Source organism: Excalfactoria chinensis, chromosome 7 (genome assembly GCF_039878825.1).
Source record: "Excalfactoria chinensis isolate bCotChi1 chromosome 7, bCotChi1.hap2, whole genome shotgun sequence".
NCBI classification, from domain to species: Eukaryota; Metazoa; Chordata; class Aves; order Galliformes; family Phasianidae; genus Excalfactoria; species Excalfactoria chinensis.
This window is the reverse complement of record NC_092831.1, coordinates 22,037,994-22,057,581: the sequence shown is the minus strand read 5'-3', so window position 1 is coordinate 22,057,581 and position 19,588 is coordinate 22,037,994. Positions and strand designations below refer to the sequence as shown.

General features: G+C 43.4%; 3 protein-coding genes across 17 annotated transcripts in view; 2 read left to right on the top strand and 1 right to left on the bottom strand.

The window, feature by feature from the left end:
- SGO2 (shugoshin 2) overlaps positions 1-6,559 on the top strand; it is a 36,187-nt gene extending 29,628 nt beyond the window's left edge. For 5 of the 7 annotated variants that reach the window (XM_072342354.1, XM_072342351.1, XM_072342352.1 and 2 more), the window contains one exon: positions 179-852. In XM_072342354.1, coding sequence (XP_072198455.1) covers positions 179-368 — 190 coding nt within the window. In that variant the 3' untranslated portion in view covers positions 369-852. Of the gene's footprint in view, positions 1-178; positions 853-3,611; positions 4,287-5,526 lie in introns of those variants that run through there. The other 2 variants (XM_072342348.1, XM_072342349.1) reach the window with 2 other exon arrangements.
- On the bottom strand, positions 980-12,331 carry IDH1 (isocitrate dehydrogenase (NADP(+)) 1). Of its 3 annotated transcripts, none has more exons than XM_072342357.1 (10): positions 12,195-12,331; positions 10,224-10,286; positions 9,990-10,117; positions 8,165-8,456; positions 6,554-6,659; positions 4,918-5,095; positions 4,321-4,472; positions 3,199-3,339; positions 2,346-2,508; positions 980-1,927 (listed from the first exon to the last, which is right to left on the bottom strand). In XM_072342357.1, exons 3-10 carry the CDS (start codon positions 10,109-10,111, stop codon positions 1,834-1,836), a joined length of 1,248 nt encoding a protein of 415 aa, XP_072198458.1. In that variant the 5' UTR covers positions 10,112-10,117; positions 10,224-10,286; positions 12,195-12,331; the 3' UTR covers positions 980-1,833. The 3 variants fall into 3 exon arrangements, with proteins under 3 accessions (XP_072198458.1, XP_072198460.1, XP_072198459.1); XM_072342359.1 differs by having other exon boundaries at positions 10,229-10,286; XM_072342358.1 differs by lacking the exon at positions 10,224-10,286 and having other exon boundaries at positions 12,195-12,330.
- PIKFYVE (phosphoinositide kinase, FYVE-type zinc finger containing) overlaps positions 12,257-19,588 on the top strand; it is a 58,052-nt gene continuing 50,720 nt past the window's right edge. For 2 of the 7 annotated variants that reach the window (XM_072342341.1, XM_072342340.1), the window contains exons 1-3: positions 12,257-12,393; positions 14,647-14,828; positions 16,275-16,454. In XM_072342341.1, the coding sequence (XP_072198442.1) occupies positions 12,257-12,393; positions 14,647-14,828; positions 16,275-16,454 (499 nt within the window). Of the gene's footprint in view, positions 12,394-12,446; positions 12,589-12,673; positions 12,840-14,646; positions 14,829-16,274; positions 16,455-19,252; positions 19,332-19,588 lie in introns of those variants that run through there. The other 5 variants (XM_072342342.1, XM_072342343.1, XM_072342347.1 and 2 more) reach the window with 5 other exon arrangements.

The following is a 19,588-nucleotide window of genomic DNA, read 5'->3' as shown; positions in this document are numbered from 1 at the left end:
ATAATGAGTCAGAAAGTATTCTTTGGTGCAGCTGCTGCTGTACTGTATAGGGAATAAACTTTTACTACTGAGTCATCTTATGGTAGAAGCATTTCAGAAAATTGAGAAACTGTAGAGACTGAAATAATGTATATTCAAGAAATCTTGGTGATTTAATCTAATGCTTCTGTTTCCACAGCAAACTGAGGCAGGGTGACCCGTTTACAAACGCAGAGTTCTTCCAGTCCTCTGTTAACAAAAAGAAGAGAAGGCCCAAAACCAAGGAACAGACCAAGAATATCATCAAAGAACTTCTTCCTGTAGGACTTCCCAGTGCCAACGCAAGCAAACTAATATCAGTGGGTGATGAGAAGCAAGAAGTGATGTAGCGGAACATGTAGCCTGTAAGTTCCTGCTTCTGTGTCTTTACTAGAATGTCTCTAATGTTCTGTATAGCTTTTTTTTTAAAAGTGTAAATAAAGTCTCCTATATAGATTATATAAAAACCCTGTGACATCTATCCCCTGACCTCTTTAGGCAGAGCACTTAATGTACAAGCTTCATTTTGTAAAGGTCTCCCCCAAGTCAGTCAGGGGTTACCTACTGATGTTGTGGGGCCTCCCTGTTTTCAAGGGCTTGCCTTCCATCTTAGGTCCTTCAAGAAGGTGAGTGGCCAGCCCAGTGTTATAACTACATCTGCATGGAGCTGCTAGTCTGTATGTGCTAAAGTGTTCCCATCATTCACAAAAAGTATCAAGGGAAGTGATAGCTTCAAATTCTAGTGCACTACCTGATGCTTACCATCACATGGCAACTGACACATTACCACAAGTCACAACACATTAAAACTTTGCTCTGAGAAGGGAGAGAAATTACTTCACATTTACATCATGTTCCAACTCTGGCCCAACATGCAGTAGACTGTACTGAGAGGTACCTAGTTCTGTTTCTGAGGCAGAATTTCACCATTGCTCCTAATCACATAAAGGAAACAGACAAAGAATGTTAGTTGGCTTTTATTTTAGTCTAAACTGAATTCTTTAAAAAAAACAACAACAAAAAAACAACAAAAAGGATGGAATAGTTCTTCACAGTCATAAGCTGACTTGCTGTATCACAATAAGTGTATGTGATACCTCAGACAACTGGAGAAACATTCTGCACCTTAATGAATTGCAGGGGATGGGGAAGAAAGAACAGTTCCTATGATTTGCATTCAGTCAGGAGAAATATATCTAAATGCACAGCCTGCATTTAGGATACTGCTGCAGTTCATTAGGCTTTTAGCCTATAGGATTTGTTTGCAGCATTTACTAAGTGCTTCTTCTCAGATGCTAATTTTGGCTTAGCAAATTTCTTGTTATCAGGGTACTGTGCTGTAGCTGGCACTAAAATTACACTAAGAAAGAGGCTGCAGTAGAGCTGTCACAGTCCTGCGAGCTCGTTTATACTCAGTGAACAGTACTGGAACAATAAGGATGTTTCTGATTTCTCAGGTCTGTTGGCCAGTAAGTCACTGCTGGTTTGACCAGAGGTGTGGCATAGACTGGCTTTCAGTTTGAGAAGAAAGAAATAATCGAAGTCATAAGAGAGGAACCTCAGGTTTGCTCAAAATGACATAAGGAATCTAGGCCCACAATGAGCTTGAATAGTATTACATTCAGCTGCTTAGAAAAGTAAGACTTAGACTGGCAGCTCAAGAGATTTAAAAAAAAAAGTATATTTTAAACATCTTAAAAGTTTTTATACTCATTTTTGTCTAGTATTTGAAATGTTACACTATGGTGATGTAGTGTGATGTAGACTGCAGTTTAAGTGGAAATTTCTTAGCAGACCCCGTGTAGAACCCAAGCCTTAAAGTTTAGGCAGAGAGGCCAACTTCCCCTTCAGGTTTGCAGCAAGCTTGTCCATGAATTCAAAGGTGCTCAGGTAGTCAGAACGTGTGACACTGAGGGAGGAAAAAAAACAAGACAGATATTAGTTGTGATGCTTTTCAAGGATGCAGAAAAGAGAGAGCCAGGTATATTTGGCAGTGAGGTAGGTCTCCATCCTAATGAACAGGCAGGAAAAGTTCTGACCAATGTACCCAGCCTGCAAAGAACTCCTTTATACTTTTATTTCCCCTCTGCTAAGCATTTGCCACAGTAGCAAGGACAGAAGAATATAGTACTGTGTAGTATACACTGAAGTACCCGGTGCAGGGAACATTTCAGAACACTGTAGTGCTCTGGCTACAGAAAAGCACTGTTCTGTTATCAAACTCCAGCACTATGTACACTAAAATAACTTTCCAATAAATGTTTCTCCAGAAAAACCAAGTAAGCAGTCCGTGCCAAGCATAACTGATTCACACTTCATGCACTTACTTAGGTAGGCCTTTGATACAAGCAGCAAGGTCCTTTGTCATGAAACCTGATTCAATGGTCTCAATGCACACTTCTTCCAGGGCAGTTGCAAAGGTCTTGAGGCTAGCGTTGTTGTCCAGTTTAGCTCTGTGAGCTAATCCTCTTGTCCACGCAAAGATGGAAGCTGAGAAAGAACACTAGATTACTCTGTTCCTTCTAGGATTCTCCTTGGATGCTGTACTAAAGTTAGGTAGTAAGTATACATGTATATTTTAACAATAACACTGAAAACAGAAGAAAGTTAGGTGTTATCTTTCCTACAGCAGGCTTCCTGTCTGTGCAGCTCTAAAGAAAAGTAAAACTCGAACTATTCCCTGACTCCTGAAATTTTCTCTTTGTGCCTGCCACTTTATTTAGTTCTTCCCTAAGTCAGAAAGACCTGTAGTGGGAATCTGATTATACAGTAAGCTGTCCTTATGAAGGTGCCTCTTCTTTCTAGTAATACATTACATTGTATCTTTTTCTCACATTCCATTCTAGGTGAATTTATACTTAAAGTACATAGACTGATAGGTGGCTGGGGAGGGGTAACATAAAAGGCAATCAACCCAAACTATAAAGCCAGTGTGGCTATAAAACCATCACTTGCAGAAGAATGACAGCATGTCTCATAAGATAGATTGTATGAAAAGTATTGCTTGCACTCTATGCCAGACTGATTTTGCTCCAGGTGTCTCTGTAAAAGACAAATGCATTATGAAGTACCAGTGTGAACTGCTGTGGTGCCAGGTTCTCCAGAAGGGATGTGGATTCTTACTCCAAACCTGTACTTTCATGTGTAGAGATCACTGAAGGGCAGTAAAAGGAAGCTCACCAATAGGGTTAGTGGAGGTTTCTTGGCCTTTCTGGTGCATGCGGTAGTGACGAGTTACTGTGCCATGTGCAGCTTCTGCTTCAACAGTCTTGCCATCAGGGCAGATCAGTACACTGGTCATCATGCCCAGAGAACCATAACCTGCAGAATGCATAGTTCAATCTTCAAAACAGCGCTCATCTAAATTCCCCCTTTTTCTGCCACAAGAGAGTTTTGAGAACGCTAAGTGTTCTTGAACATTAGAGCTGCTGTAACTAACTAGCTAGTTCTGAAACTTTGAAGTAACAACTCACATGAGCAGTGCTACTGAACCACAAGGCATAGATATGTAGACATTCCACCCCATTTCAAGAACATTAATATTCCCACCTAACTTGCTGGATTTTTTTAATTTTATTTATTTCTTTTTTTAGAACAAGGAATCTGAAGCAAGTAGTGTTGGGCTGCCAGTCACTACCTCACTAAGGGGATAAGAAACAAACCAATTCTATGTCAGTATCTGCTTCAGTGAAAGGAACAGTCAGCTGGCAGAACTGGACATTCGTGCCACCTCTTACCCTGCAGGTTTCAGAGATCTGTGTGTTTGAAAGCTTCTTTGTGTGGCAATCCAACACATCTTTGTTGTGTGGGAGGATATTTGCTGACCTTAGCTTAAGAAAGAACATTTCACATAAAACCACATCTTGCCCTGTGGCTTTCTTCATCTGTATTTGTTTTGGCATTGGGCAGTTTGATTACACAGGATTTTGGTCAAGTGCTACAAATCTATAAAGTGTAACATGACAGCTACCTTTAGGTCTTCAAATTTTTCTTGCTTATCTGTATAGCACCAGTATTCTCACCAATGATCAACCATTACAACAGAAGGGCTGTTGGTTATTATATTGCTATCTGGTAAAAGAGTACAATTAAATGTGTGGTCTACATTCAGTGGAATGGATCTTCTTGCCAAAGTGAAATCAAATTATTTGCCTGCTTGATAGCTCCATGACTGACCACAGGTATGAAATACAACTTTTGAGAACCATCACCATCTCTTGGGCCATTACATAAGATATGACAGGACACTGTAAGAAACTGCTATTGAATTAACTTAAGTATAGCACAGGAAACTTATCATACCTTGTGCAACAGAGTCAGACTGCACATCACCATCATAGTTCTTGCAGGCCCAGACAAAGCCTCCTTCAGATTTTAGGGCCTGAGCAACCATATCATCAATGAGCCTATGTTCATACCAGATCTTCTTGGCCTCAAACTGGGACTTGTATTCTCTGGAAAACAAAAATCAGAACACCTTGATATATAGACTAAAACAGGATGCACTGTTTGTTCAAATAAGAGTGCATAGTGAGGTGTATGGAGATTTAAAAAATCAAAACAAAATCTAGAAGAATTTTCATCATCTTCTCTCTTTGCTTTTTCCTCAATTGTTACAGCCAATGCAAGTCTGTTCAGAATTGTGGGAGAACCCATAAAGAATCTGCAGCTCTGTTAGCAGAGATGAACAGCATAGCCAGATGTAGCAAAGCCTTAAGTACTGTGTCCTGTGGGCCAAGCAAAACTATGACAGAGAAGGTGTACAGCTCTCCTGGAGGATGTTTGCCATTAATGCCAAGTGTCTGAATACACTGAATTAACTGCAAAAGTTCACAAGACTTTGTGTTTCTGCTGCAGACTGATGCACTGTGGTAAGAAGTACACAGCCATCACAACTACCTGTCATAGATCTCTTGGAAGATGTCTTTAAAGCGGCCATCATATCTCTTCAGGATGGTATTCTTGGTGCTCATGTAGAGGGGCCAGCCTTTAGACAGCGCCATTTGGAAGGAACTATGTGCAAAATCCTTGATAGACTGGTCAAGGTTGTACATTCCCATGGCTACACCTCCACAGCCTGTTAGTAGAAGAACAGAATTCAACTAGGTTTAATTTTGGTTAAGGATTTGCCAGTCTTTTCATAGCATACTCTGGCAGGTAGGTTGGCATTACTCCCAGGTGTCTTGATTTATTTTACGTTTTCAGACTGATTCTTTCAGGGAAAGATTCACTTTGCACTACCAGGTGTAATAATCCTGTTATGCATGGATATGTAAGATGTTTTTGTTTTACAGCTAAGTACATCTTAACACCTAATACCCCTAAGAAGTTTCTACCTAATCCACATTTAAGAAGCAAAACTGACAGGAGTGAACGTGTTTGAATTTCTATTAAAGGGATAAATAATAACAAGTATTTTTCACTGAAGCAGCAGGCAGCAGTTTGGAAGAGGAGGTTCAGTCAAAGCTAAAAGTGAGTTTGTTCATGTTGTGTTCCTTATGCTTTCAGACTTCCATTACGTTGCAAAACTAGCTCCAGCAATGACAGCCTGCTTTGTCCAAGTATTCCTGCATTTCTTCATAGCATGTGTCTGGCATACCCTGCAGCTTTGTTTCTACTTCCAGCAAGTTGTAGAAAGAATTTACCACTCATCTAAGAGCAAGGTAAAGTCTTCAGCAGGCTCTGAAGAACTATCAATATTCACATAACTTATATAGTGTTATGCAGATGTGCTAGAACTTACTGACCAGCTTATCTGGGGGAAAATCAACACTGCCTGCTCATGTACACATGTTACCATCAAGCTTTAAATCCTGAACCTTTTGACCATTAACAGACAAGACAGATAACCAATGTAAAGTTTTCCTTGGTCCTGACCCTACATAAACATCCTGGTTTCTAGAAGGGTGTATTTAATTGCTTAAGTGTTTTATGCAACACAGCCCAACACTGTCAGAGCTCCTCTTTCTGAGCCTAACAATACCTGCAACAGGAAAGTAGTATTGCCAGGACACAAATACCTTTGTGAATGCATACATGAAAACAGTTATAGCCTACACAGACAGGAGTACTCTTGTCAAATTTCCTGCCTACCTTGGGGAATTCATTTCAGTTCTCATTTTTATACAGAAAATTTGCTTAATACAAACTATGAAAACTATATCGAGCTCAGTAAGACACACTACAGCCAGAAATAACTGTGTCTGGATTGCTCTTAAATATAGTTCCCTTCAGGTTAAGCACTATTTAGATAGCAAGTTCCCCTCTGAACAGAGGAAGGAGCATGCATGTCACTACCAGAGTCATTATACAAGGAACATGCCTAGTATGAGTACATATTTGATATGCTGCTTTGATCCCAGGAAAGTTTCAAGAAACCTTCAGTAGTTCCCAGACAGATGAAAAAGACACAGGTCTTCTCCATCCTTTACCTCCCAAAGAGATATTGTACCATCACACAGATCTGACTAATAATTTAGCATTGAATTAAACCAAGAAATGTCAGTCCCAAGCAAAACGTAGAAATAGTACCTACTTTCAAAGTTATGGACCAGATAGGTGACTGGTTTGCCTCCATCTACTGGAGTGTATGTCATCTCTACTTTTCCAGGACCAGGTACCACAAAATCAGTTGCTCTGTACTGTAAAAAAAATAAAAATAAAAATTGCAATGATAATTTCATGGTAGTTTTATCTATCAGGAGGACAGAACTATGAAGATAATGCAGGGTTGGATAAGGTACAGAGATGCATTTACAATAAATAAATCTGTTAAATAGGCTCTGTTTGCATTGGCCATGCAGTCCCCAGATTATCTTACTGGAGAGGCAAGAGTTAAGCACTCAAGTGTCTGCCTGTGTCAGAAACGATTATCCCCTTTCATGGGAAAATACATGCAGATTCTTGGACTCCATCAAGTGGATGAGAATATATTTTTGCAGACACGCAAGAGTTTTAAAGTGTGAAGTTATTCAGAGTGCTTTGTGGCTTCTGAGTAGAAAGTTTTCCCCTCCCTACCTCCAAGCCATTCATATTCACTTATCTCATGGATAAAGCTAAATCCTAGATGATCTTAACAAAAGTCACTACTTCTATCCATTGCAGGGCAGACTGGCCTTCCAGGTGTCATAAGAATTTGATGTTCTATGAATTGTTACACATTTTCCCAACTGGCTTGAACAGTACTATTTACTTTTATATTTTCTGTCATCCTTTTTCCAAGTAGTTTCTTTCCTTTTGAGATAATCTGTTCCTTAAGGTATTCTGAAGTTACAAAAGCGTCTTGCTAATATGTGCTGTACTTTATTCCCTTTGTTTTAATCTTGTGCTTTGGCAGGGTCATAATCCTTACCCCTTAATCCAGTGTTAATTATTATTTGACCTTCTCAGTTACTAAATGCTAATAAAGATGCTGGACCACATTTTTTTTTCCACCCCCCGCATCGATTCTTAATATTTTATCATTCCATCCCAGCTAATCTTACAACTCTTCCTCAGTTTTGGGTTTACTCATTCGTTTAAGCAGTCACTCATCTTGAAGGACTCTCCTTCTGTCATATTTGGTTGCTTTGCAGGGCATCATCACCCAGGGAGCAGTGTATTTGTTCTCTGCCCAAAAACGACACTGAATGCTACATGATCATTTCCCATGGCCTTGTACTACCTCCACCAATGGCAGTTTCCCTTCTTCATTCCACAGCCTGATTTGTCCATTATGAACACCATGCAGGAATGCTGTCTAAACCTCAGCTGTTGATATCAAGTTTAGAAGACAGATCCAAATTTTAAAAAGTAAGAAAAAACAGCACCCACATACCAAGGCAACTTTCCTTGCTTTTACAAATCACTCATGTCCACTTTTGCTATGAACAGCACTTGAGGAGGATTCTGCAGAATTCAGGAAAACAACTTAGAGAAATGGGTTCACCCCATGCTTAGGTAAAGCCCTACCTAATCTAAGCACAGCTCATGAAACTGCTTAAACAACTGCACTGTTTAAGGAACAAAGGTATGAAAGAGGCTCTACTGCTCCTTGCCAGGTGTTACACAAGTACTAGTGAGTAAGTGCCTGCTTCCAGGTGGGAGTCCTAGTTCAGGACAAAGACTTTTCAGATAGATAAGATGGGTAAGCACTGAAGTGACTCACTTGATCCCCGTAAGCATGACGGCCAATGACAATGGGTTTTACCCATCCAGACACCAATCGGGGTATGTTCTTGCAGATAATAGCTTCCCTGAAGACTGTTCCACCTAGGATGTTCCTAATGGTCCCATTGGGAGACTTCCACATCTGCTTCAACTTGAACTCTTCTACTCTCTTCTCATCAGGAGTGATGGTGGCACACTTGATGCCAACGTGATATTTCTTTATGGCTTCAGCAGCTTCCACAGTCACTTTATCATTTGTAGCATCACGATGCTCAATGCCCAAGTCATAGCTGTAACAAACCCACAAACAGTCAAAATTACCCAGGGCATTGGTTCACATGCAATAGGAAAGAAACCAGACTCGGTAATTCCAGTGCTCTACCATAACAGAAGTTATTCCTCTCCCACTCCAGTAGCATCCACGCTAATAAACACACAGGCTCATATATTGATATTTCAGCTGTTGATGTGAAGGTATACAAAATGCAGCTTCAGTTTATGGCTGAGCCTATCTTCCAGCACAAGACACAGTCTGTGTCTTTGCTTTCTCTTTTGATTTTCTTAGCAGTGGAACTTTCTGCTTGGTTTTCTCATGGTATGGAACAGCACAATCCCCAAGTGATTATAGGCCTTTATTTCAAGTCTCTTGTACTGAAGGTTTTTGCTTCCTTAATTTACTGAAGCACACAAAGCAACACACCAGGCTTTCAATTGAAAACTGCTTTGACAATGGACCCACAATCCTGCTCTGGCAGCACAACTGCCAATAGCCTCCCTCAAACACTCAGAGGAAGCACGTTTCCTACACTCACTGTTTTAACAGCTTTCTGAGTGCCCAGTGTGGGACAGCCCTGAAGCACAGCCAGCTCTGCATGAATCTAGCCATTGTGCTGGCTCAGCTAGGGGTCTGCATTGTCTCCTCCCACCCTTCTTTGAAAATAGATGTTCTCCAGACCATGCATATATATTGTGCTGCTGAGTTCCTGTTTGTCTGGGTCTCAACACTAGCAAAGAAAAAGCATGATGTAGGTGGCATACAAATGACTTCAAGAGCAGGGTACAAGGTCAGACTTGTGGGTTTAATAACATCAGCTACCATGGAAGTCCTCATTCCACACAGAGAAGAGCCACACTGCTGGATATTTATCTAATAATTAAGGCTTAGTGACTACAAAGGAAATGAACTGTTTATTCTGCTTGACCAGATGGTATACACAGCTCCCCTTTGCCATACCAGCTACTAGCATTTGTTTTTCCCAGAAGGGAATGTGGAGCACAGCCTACGTCAAAGTTCGTGCCCTACAATGACACTTGCACCTTCTGGGCAGGTCTTCAGAGATGGCAAGAAGCTCTAAAGCTCTAGACCTGCTCAAAGTTCACAGATGCTAGGCTTCAAGCCAGGGAATGGCTGAAATATCCCATGCTCCTAATTCTTTAGGCTGAGGGAAGCCACACAGACTGCCCAGGTACTGCAAAACGAATGTAGAAGATAAAAATAAAAAGCAAACCATGACTGTAAGGGAACTCTTTATTGAGCATTCACTGTGTAGTGCTGTGATGAATCCCCATAGGGACTACCAGGGGAGAGTTAACCAAAGTACCTTCATCGTGAACCCATGTTTTTCCACAGTATTTATTGAGATTGGCCTTTGAGGTAACAGCCAGGGAGTCAGCTTTGAATGTTACCAGTATAAAAAGGACTAGTTAGCCTCTCCACATAAGTGCTGGAGGAGTGATAAGACAGTAAGTGAAACTTGAGCAATGCTTAATGACACATGCAAATTGCAGTACCAAGTTGGCTGAATGTCATAAAGAGCAATTACCTGTGCAAATCCAGATCTACATAAGGAAAAATCAGCTTTTCTTTAATCAATTCCCAGATGACCCGTGTCATTTCATCTCCTTGCATCTCCACAACAGACCCTCCATGGATTTTTTTAGACATTTTGATCTGCAGTAAAAAAAAAACAAACCTAAGTTAAGAACTACCAACACATATGACCAACACATGTATTCTGCATTTTCACAACACAAGTAGAGGTATTAATGTTGCATACATAACCACTTCTGAAGTCCTGAAAAGATGGTATTGTTCTTGGAATCCCAGCTGTCAGAAAGATCTGGGGATAAAATAAAAGGTTAACAGTTGAGACTTAAGGGTATGGGCTTAATTGAGAGCTTGAATTATGTTTTACAAAGGAATTTGAAAGCATGGTCAAATTCTTTCCACCCAAATTCCACCCCAGGAGATGGGCACTTTTAGAGACATCAGGGTCTTTAATAACTTCCTTCTCCAGGGAAGAAGGAAGCAGGGACATATTGACAGTATTTTCTCCTGGCAAGCTTTACTTCTGCTGGTCAAATAAATACTGGCCACATTTGCTTTCTATATGCAACAGAAGTTTCCCAAGATATTTGTTCAGCCTTAAAAAAAACAAAAAACCCTGAACTCTATCCCTCCAGTTGTACTTTGATCTTTGACAAAAAAACAAAAAAAAACCAACCACCCTGCAATCCACTCGACTTCTCTCACACAGTGCCCTGCTTTTTTTATTATCCAGTTCCTTGGTTCTCAACTCCAATTATGCAAGAGCTATGACTTGGCATTTTCTTCCCTTTAAGACAGTCCGCTTCTTGTATGTAGCTGCTGGGATAGTACAGTGAGACACCAAGCCCTTGTGCCTGAACTTACAGTCTCACGGACACTGAGCTCCATGAATGGCCTAACCTAGATGAACAGGCTCAGTGTTCAGGAACTCACAACCTTGTTTTACGCAAATTATGAGTGCATAAAGTTGAAAAATGAACCAGTCAGGCACTTGTATCCTACAGAAAGATACAATCTTGTCTCATATTAGGTCTTTCCAGTTCTCAAGAGAAAGTTTAACATCATTTGATCACACTGTGTTTATTTATTTATAGTAAACTCAGTTTATTTATACAAGTATTTTGTGCCCACTTTCCAGGAACAGCTGTGTAATAAGGACTGTCTCACAGTCCCATGGCGTAGGCGCATGTCATTAGCCAGGAGACTCTAGTTTGGCTTTTAGTACTTGCACGGCCTGAGGAATTCTGGTCATTCATTTAAGCCACAGCCCCACCCACCATTACTTTTATTGTGGTTTGATCCTTAATTAAACAAGATCAGACAACTCCACAGCAGTGTTGCCATGCGGGAAGATGAAGACACAAGATGTGCCTCCAGTGAGATACATCCTCCTGGAATGGTGGAACAGGTGCTTCTTGAGGAGCTGATGGCACCCTGCAGGTCTCCCTGGTCACAGCCCCAGTACCCTTCTCTCAGTGGCAGGGCCTGCTCACCAACAGGTGCGCTGCCCTGAAGAATTCTGGACGTCCTTCTTCTGTCACCTTTTCACTTCAGTTTTGTACTCTACAGAGCTGCTAAAGGTCAGCAAAGGGCCTACAAGAACCTCTTACACTTAACCCCGGCAGTTTAAAGCTTGGCTGAATTCTAAACGCTCCTTGGTTTGCAGTAAAGACTGGGAGCCAGAAGTCACTAATTAACTATTGCAACACCTCCCAGCACAGCCGCACAGGAGCTCTCCGGATCGGGCCTGCCCACTGCGCGCCCCAGCGTCTCCCAGCCCACCGCCCCTACTCCCACACCGCCTATGACAGCCCGCCGCAACCGCACCCGAGCCCGGCCCCAGGCCGCAGCACAGAGCGAGCCGTCAGCAGCTCAGCATCGATAGCTGCGAGGCCCCAGACGGGGCGTCACGGCACGGAGCACCGCGAGGTTCGCGAAAGGAGGAACCCCGCGACCCAGAGCGGGACCGAGGTGCGGGCACCCCGCGGCGATCGAAGGCGTTCAGAGGCGCCCCCAATAGAAAGGGACCGTTGCAGCCGAGCAGCCGGAGTTCTTCCTTACCGATACGCTAACAAAAACAACAAAAAAAAACACCTAACCCCAACCTAGCCAGGAATCCACCCCGCAGAGAACGGCACTAGAGAAGGACAAAGGCACAGTCACGGCCCCGCCCGCCGCAAGCTGGGCTACGCAGCGTTACCTGCCCGCACCGCACTCCGCCGCTCACGACACTGCAGGGCTGGGCCTGGCGCGGAGCCCTTTATGGGACCGCGCCCCCACCACCCGCCGGCCCCTCCCGGGCCCTCCTCCTCCTCGCCGCCGTGGGCGGACCGGGGTACGGAGTGGGCTGAGCGGTCCCGTTCCGCGGGGCTGCCCAGCGCCCTCCCGCGGCAGGCACAGTAAGTAACACCACCCTGCCCCACCCGAAGAGGTGTGTGCGCCGAGGCCTGGCCGCTCTAGGGGTGGTTGGGGAAATGCGCGTCGCTCGGCCCGAGGGGTGCCTCGCGCTGAGGGAAGCGGCGGAACGAGTTGAGAGCGGGGAGGAGCGCCGCGCTGGAGGCGGCCGTCCCAAGTGCGCCCGCGGGCGGGTCCCGGTAGGAGGCTGCTCCGCCCAATGGCCCTGGGCGGGTGGTGGATGAGCGCGGGGCCTCGATTAGCGACGCCTCGTTCCGGCGCCGCCATCGGCGGGCGATTGTGCGGGGCTGGGGGCGGGGTGGGGAGAGGCGGTGCCCGCGCCTGCGGCCTGCACCTGGCCCGGTACCCGCGGGCGGCAGGTGAGAGTCGCGCGGTTCTGGGCGGTATCCGGGCCGCTGTGGGCGGCTCGCGGGGCTCGCGAGGCTCCTCGGTAAGACCCTGCCTCGCCCGCGGCTTCGCGGAACGCTGCAGGCCCGCTGGCCCCGGGCGGCCGTCCCGCAGCCGCGCTTCTGTTTTGAGCGCTGCGTCTAAACGCCGGCCGTGGGAGTCGCGGGCCAGGCGGTGCCGAGCCGTGAGTGGCCCCGGGGCCCTCCGCGGGCGCTGCGGGCAGCGGCCGTAGCTGCCTTCTGCCGGCCTCGGCGCCCGCAGGTTTCCTCCCTGGCACGCGCCCCTGCTGGCGCTCCGCTGACGGGCAGCGCATGATCGCTGGCGGCGTCGCGGCTGAAATGGCCTTAAACGCGTCCCCTGCCGCCGCTTGGTGAGGAGCCGGGGCACAGGCTTGGTTTGTGCCGCTCCCCGGTACGTGCCTCCCGCCGCGCGGAGCCCGGTGCGTGTGGGATCACCGCTAAGGATTGCGCTCCCTCTCCCATCAGCTTTAGTGGGGCTGCTACTACCAACATAGAAGCAAGCAGGTTGTTTTGTTTTTCTCGAAGGTGAAGTTTATTTTCTAGGCCTGTGTGTGTGTTGTGTGCATGTACCAAAATTCGCTTTTTCTCTTGCCCTGCCAGACGTATGCAGTCATATGGGTAACTCAGGGATACTTTCTGTTGTGTGTTTGTTGTGGGAGCAGTCAGATCTCAGTGCCTGAGCTGCATGCGGTGCAGCCTGTTAGCACTCCCAGTGTCCTGCAGAAACCGTGGGGGTCGTTAGTGGGAGTTCTGAAAACTTAGAAGAAAATGTTCCAGACAGCAAGGTGGGTATATGCTGTGGGAACTGTGACTTCATGGAGGAGCATGCATCAGTTGCCAAGCAGGAAATAGGCTGTTAAACTGTTTTGATCCTGGGCAGAGATAAAGGGGGTCAGCTGGTCACATCAGCTCTCTGTGTTGTGGCTTTGTCAGATGTTTCACCCAATCTTGCTTAAGCAAAGATGAAGGAAGTAAGTACCTTAGCTTGTACGAGTAGCATTACCAGGGTGGAAGATATCAGGGATCAGTTGAGGCTTAAGAATATAGCGTGTGGGAAAGTATGACTCTGGGTCGTATGGATGAAGGCTTTGATACACAGCAAGTGGGGTCAACAAGTATGACTTTCCTAACACAGCTACTCCCCTTTCCTTCCTTTAGTGTAGCTACTCTTGAAAACAAGGAAGTTTTTAGGTGTTAGGTACAGCAGCAAACAGAATACAGCTTGCATTACTGTGCCAGTGATTTGCACAAGGTTCTGCATCGTATTGCAAAGGGAATGAAGCTGTGTGCCACCAAACAATCTTAGTCTTTCTGGCCTGCTTTTATGTGCATTTCATTGTATTTCCTATTCTGAAGTTAACCTGGTCAGAAAAAGAAGTGTGTCTCATGCTTGCTGAGAGATACCAGTTTAGTCATTATGAGGGCTGCAGATATCACAGTATTAATGCTTTTCTTTTTTTTAATCTGAAGTTGAAACTTCTCTGCATGCGTGTGGAGCCTTCATTTGAAAAATTTCAATGAGTCAAATCGCATAAAGCAACAACCAGAACGTGTTGTCAGGCTCTGTGGATGTTTGCTTTCTTAATCTGGTTGCTCTGGATCTTTAGCTAGCAGCTTTGAATTGCTACCTCTTTTAGTGCTGCTGTCTTGTTACTGACCAGAGAGGGGACTTGTACCCCTAATTCTGGCCTACTGACATGTGCTAATAGCAGATGTATGTGGTAGGTGGGTTGAACATTTCAATCAGCATTGAGTCACCTCTTTTTTGGTTGACTGAAGAGATCTGTTTCACCACCTCATGTTTAATGCGTGTTGCTGAACTCTTTTCAGGGCACGTGAAATGGCAGCAGATGACAGGCGATCTCCGACACTGGATTCTGCCAGTGATCTACCTCGTTCTCCTAGCAGTCCATCTCATCTCACTCACTTCAAACCCTTAACTCCTGACCAGGATGAGCCTCCTTTTAAATCAGCCTACAGCTCTTTTGTAAATCTCTTCCGCTTCAGCAAGGGTGAGTACTTGGGAGAATGTGTTTACATGCATTTTGTGCTTTCTGTTTTATTAATGGCCTCTGCTGCCACATGAACCTGTGGAAACACTTCTGAACATAGGAGTATAATGGCCAAATGGATGGTGAGTCAATCTTTTGTGCAGGATGTTATGTCTTGCTATTGGGTGGCATTGTAGAGCTTTGCTGTGGGAGAAGATAGCCAGCAACTTGCACCTGAGCTCTGCAGTTGCCTGTGAAGGTCAGAGACAAGTCAGTCAACAGACAGCACAAAATGCACAATGCTTCTTATCTGGCTGTCTGAGCATCCCTTGCCTGTATTAAATTTTCAGGGCCAAAAACAGCATTAACCCTTTACCAGCTTATGTAAGTGAAATATCTGCCTACCTTTCCAAAGCAAGTTCTTATTCCATACTTCTTCCACTTCTCATCTACCTCCATACCTTTGAGTTGCAAAAAATTGGTGTAATATAGGAAGTCCATCCTTAATTTGTTCGGCTTAAGTGTTCTCTATCAAGTGTTACAAAGGGTTTGTATATTAAAATGTTGTAGTTGATGCTGGCCTTTGTGCTGTGTCAGGAAACACTTATGTTATTGTTAGGCAAGCTCTTACAGAACTGTGTGAGTTCCTGGTTTTGATTTCTTGAAGAATCTTGCATAAAATGGTGAAAAAATGCACCTGAGTGCATCATGCAAAAACTACCCTTGTCTTTTCTGGAGACATTTTCTGTTTCATGACATTCTGTTCATTTTCCAGCTTTGTGAAGCGTACTTTCTGAGGAAAAGGAGCCAAAATAGGTTTTTGCATAAACAAGCTGATCTGTTCAGATTATTCCTAGGCAGGATGAAAAAATTGGTTGATACGAGTGCTGTTAGTTTGTACAGTAGAATATTACCTGTCCTAATTAATTTTTTGAAAGGAACATGCATTTGGTCAATATTGGTTTAGTTTGTTTGTCTCCGGAAATGTAGCTGGAGTCAGCAAAGTACTGCTCTGAAAGAATGGAAAAAAAACAACTGTGAAACAGCACTCAAGATGGGCATGTTACTGGGATCACTGAGAAACTGTCTATGCTTGTTCCTCTGACGGAGAAGGGTGGTTTGTTGAAGACTGTGGTAACTTTAAGGTGACCACAGTACTGGCTGCTAACATAACTGAAAATCTCCTCTGAGGGCAGAAGCTGACAATAAAGGGTAGCTGTTCCCTGTCAGAAGTAGTTCTTGCTTGTTATTTTTTTATAAACACTTTTCACATTAGGGTTGTTTCTGGACTAGCCTGAGCCTTAGCAGGCTAGTTCTGCACACTGACTGCTTTCCATGTTTTTATGGCACTTCTCACACTAAAAATTAATATGTTTTGTTATGTATAATAATGATTCAAATGCAGGTTTTACATATTCTACTGATTTTTCTCTGTCATATCTGAATGGTTGTTTTTTTGCTTTCCAGATGATGGCAGGCTTTCATCCCCAGCGGAGAGAGCAGAAGCAGGACAGACTGATTCACAGGCACTGAGCAGCAGCTGGTCCAGTCCTCAGCATCCCCCCAGGGCTCAGTCTCTGAGGTCACCAGTTCCCTACAAAAAACAACTAACTGGTGAGCTACAAAGAAGATCTTCCTCAACCCTAGGTAATTTCATCTCCTTATGCTACAAGGGTATATTGTACCAATTAGTCTGGGTTGCTTTGGAATGAGGTGGAAGGAGGTGAACAGAGGGCTCACTGTGTAGGTTGGCAGTGGAATTTGGTATCAGGCTACACTGCTTCAGTGAGGTTGTACTTCAGCCTCAGAAGCATGCCTCCACCTCTTCCAGCAAAATACCAGTTGGTAGTCGTTCTACTGTTTCAATGGCAAAACACTGGAATGGGAGAGGCTGCCAAAATATGTCCAAAGTATTAAAACAACTTGAATCTTGATAGTGAAAAAGGGCATGTTGTTCTGAGAGACTTCAGTTTTCTAATCGCAATGTGCAAACTACAAAAGCTGAGTCTGAATGAGATTGCAGTTGGTGTCATCAAAGGATTTTTTTCTTTTAGCTGTGTAGAGTGGAATCGAAGATGTACTTGTCTGAACCTTTGTATTTGTAACTTAGGGTCAGTTACCACATGCTATTCTAAATTTCTTGAGGGTGGAGTGAATGTGAAGTGAGTGAAGTGAGAGTTGAACTTGATTTCATAAAGCCCTTTTCTTCATATGCACTTCTGTGTAAGGCATCGTTTTGTCAGACTGCCCCTCTGCTGGTGTCTGTCATGCAGCAACAAAATTAAATGGAGTATTGGTGAGAAGGTTCAACCTCTACTGCCATACCACCAGCATCCACCCGATATTATAGGCCAATGTAATAAAATAGGAGGCACTATTTTCAGAGCAGCCTTTGCAAAATATACAGTATTGTCAATACAGAAGTAACAAAACATTTCAATTTAAAATATTTTTCTTAAAACATTAAACAAAGAAGGGAGGAACAAAACCTTAAGAACTAGTGGGATATTTGACCTTGTTTTTGTGAAACGAACACACCAGTTGGGTTCAGTTGCAGTGGTCACAGTTCTTAGTGAGGTCTCAAGGTGTTCATCAGAGATTTCTGATGAAATTTTACTCTTCCTGTAAAGTGTGATTGTGAAGTGAGGGATATTTTTCTCTGCTAAGACAGGAATTATCGAAGTTTGATAAAGAGTCATGTTCAGATTTTCGAGTTGAATATCTGATTAGACACACCTGCTCTGGACTAATGTGCTGCATCCTTCACTGGAACTCCAGCTGAAGAACTGGAGCTGCTATTACAGAAACAAAGGGCCCAGCTGGCTTTACTGGAGTGTGTGTGTACCACCTGTGTGTGCAGCCAGCTGAGCGCTTTCCAAGTGCTTGATTGAACCTAAATAGTCTGGTACTGAAATGATGTTGCAGCTCTCAAGTCCAGTTTGAGGAGAATTAGATACACTGAGAAACTGGGGAGGAAGCATTGGTAGTAAAAGTGATTCTAACTTGTTACCTGAACAGCACAATAAAGCTGTTGATGCTACAAGATTGTAGCAGACTGACAGTGACAAGGAAGGCAAAGGGGCTTAGTAGACATGAAAAAGGGACAGTGATCATAAGAGAAGGAAGAAGGCCTAGGGGAATTATGTGGTTGCTATTGGGAAGCATGAAGAACATCACCCATTACTGGAGCATCTTTTTCATTGAAAAAGGCCTTGGAAAATGATATACTTTGCATCCTCCTCAAGTCACTGGAGTACAGTGTTGAAGCTGTTACAGTGAGCTTGAATGTTGAAACTGTGTGCTTTGGCCATGGAAACTAGAAAGCAGTTCATGTTGCATTATCAAAACTGTGGTATCCCTGGTAGGGTTCTTTGTTCATTGTTGAAACTGTGTGAAGTTCTGCATCGGATGTTAGTGTTTGGTCAGCTCAGCAAATCTCTGTGAATTGAGCTCAGAAGAGCATGTAAGCTTAGTAGGTGGTTATAGCTGGAATAGTATTCTATGTTTGTAGTGATCACAGTCCAGATTCAGATCACAGGTCAGTAAGAAGAGGCAGAAAACGTATTTCAGAGGACATGTAGATTTTGCTGCTATGAATACATGTAGAAAGGATGAGGGTTACTGTTGAAATATGAGATTATTTATTTATTTATTTATTTATTTTGTCTCTAAGATTAAATTTTTAGCTTATAGAGGACAAATAGGCTAGAAATAAGTCATTGGAAGTCAGTGTGGGGTTCATTTGGCATACAGAGTTTGTGTTCAGGGACAGTGTGGATGGGAAAGAAATGGAAAGAAAACACAGTTGCTGCTGTGTAAGCTTGTACTCATAAAAAGACTTTAATGTTTGTGGAAGTGAAGGTGATCTAATCATGATCTACTACTGATGGCATGTCTTTTCTTATGTTGTCAAAAGGTTATTGTCATTGTTTTGTGTAATACAGCAAGCAGCCTTTAACTAACAAGAGGCCCAGTGGGGGTTAAGATGTCACATTCCCTCAGAACTGTGTATGTTAATAGTGTAGTAGTCACTTGCCTTATATGGTTTGTGGTTAATTGGGCAGGAGACCTGATAATAATTTCCTGAAAAAGTCACTTAAATCACCCTAGAAAAACTTGTTTCTGTTAGAAAGCATGCTTATTTGGCTTTTAAATAAATTCCACTGGATTTAAGTACTCAGGTCTCTTTAAAATGAAGTGTTGTGTATTTTGTGCTGTACAGAGTTCATTGCATGCACGTATGATTAACTTAATTAGCTAAAAATACCTACTGAGAACCTGAAGTGAAGGTATGGAATCTTGCAGTTTTAGTCACATTACTCTAAGGGTTTTGATCTCTGGCACACAGAAGCACAGCTGAGTTCTCACCGCAGCGCAACAGTTAACAGCCTTCTGCTGGTGCTGTCTGCATTCCTGCTGACATCAGTGGTCTCTAAAGCTGTAAACAAAAAGCAGCCATGTCTGTTTTTCCTGTACTGAGGGAATCAGATTAAAATGCTAGTCGGATGGAGAGCGGCAAAGCTGGTAAGAAACTTTATTCAGAAAAATTGTCTGTGTAGAATGGTGACTGTAGTGTGCTGGTTAAATACAGCACTATCTGCAGGTCCTTCTGAGAAAAAAGGACCCAGTTTGTAACTATTACAGCAGTGATTCAAAGCAATCTACCGTTTACACAGGAAAGAAATTAGCTATATTACATTCTTATTCAGTAGTTTCTTTTGCTGTAGTTAAATAAGAATGCCTGCACAAGTTCTCAGCAGCTTGGCTTTTTTTTTTTTTTT

What these genes read in the sequence shown, in the direction of transcription:
- IDH1 (XM_072342357.1), bottom strand. Translation starts at nt 10,111, where the DNA reads ATGTCTAAAAAAATCCATGGAGGGTCTGTTGTGGAGATGCAAGGAGAT. An exon ending in GTAGATCTGGATTTGCACAG is followed by an intron (nt 8,457 to 9,989) that starts GTAATTGCTCTT and finishes GGTTTGTTACAG; the next exon opens with CTATGACTTGGGCATTGAGC. An exon ending in GTCATGCTTACGGGGATCAA is followed by an intron (nt 6,660 to 8,164) that starts GTGAGTCACTTC and finishes TTTTTTTTACAG; the next exon opens with TACAGAGCAACTGATTTTGT.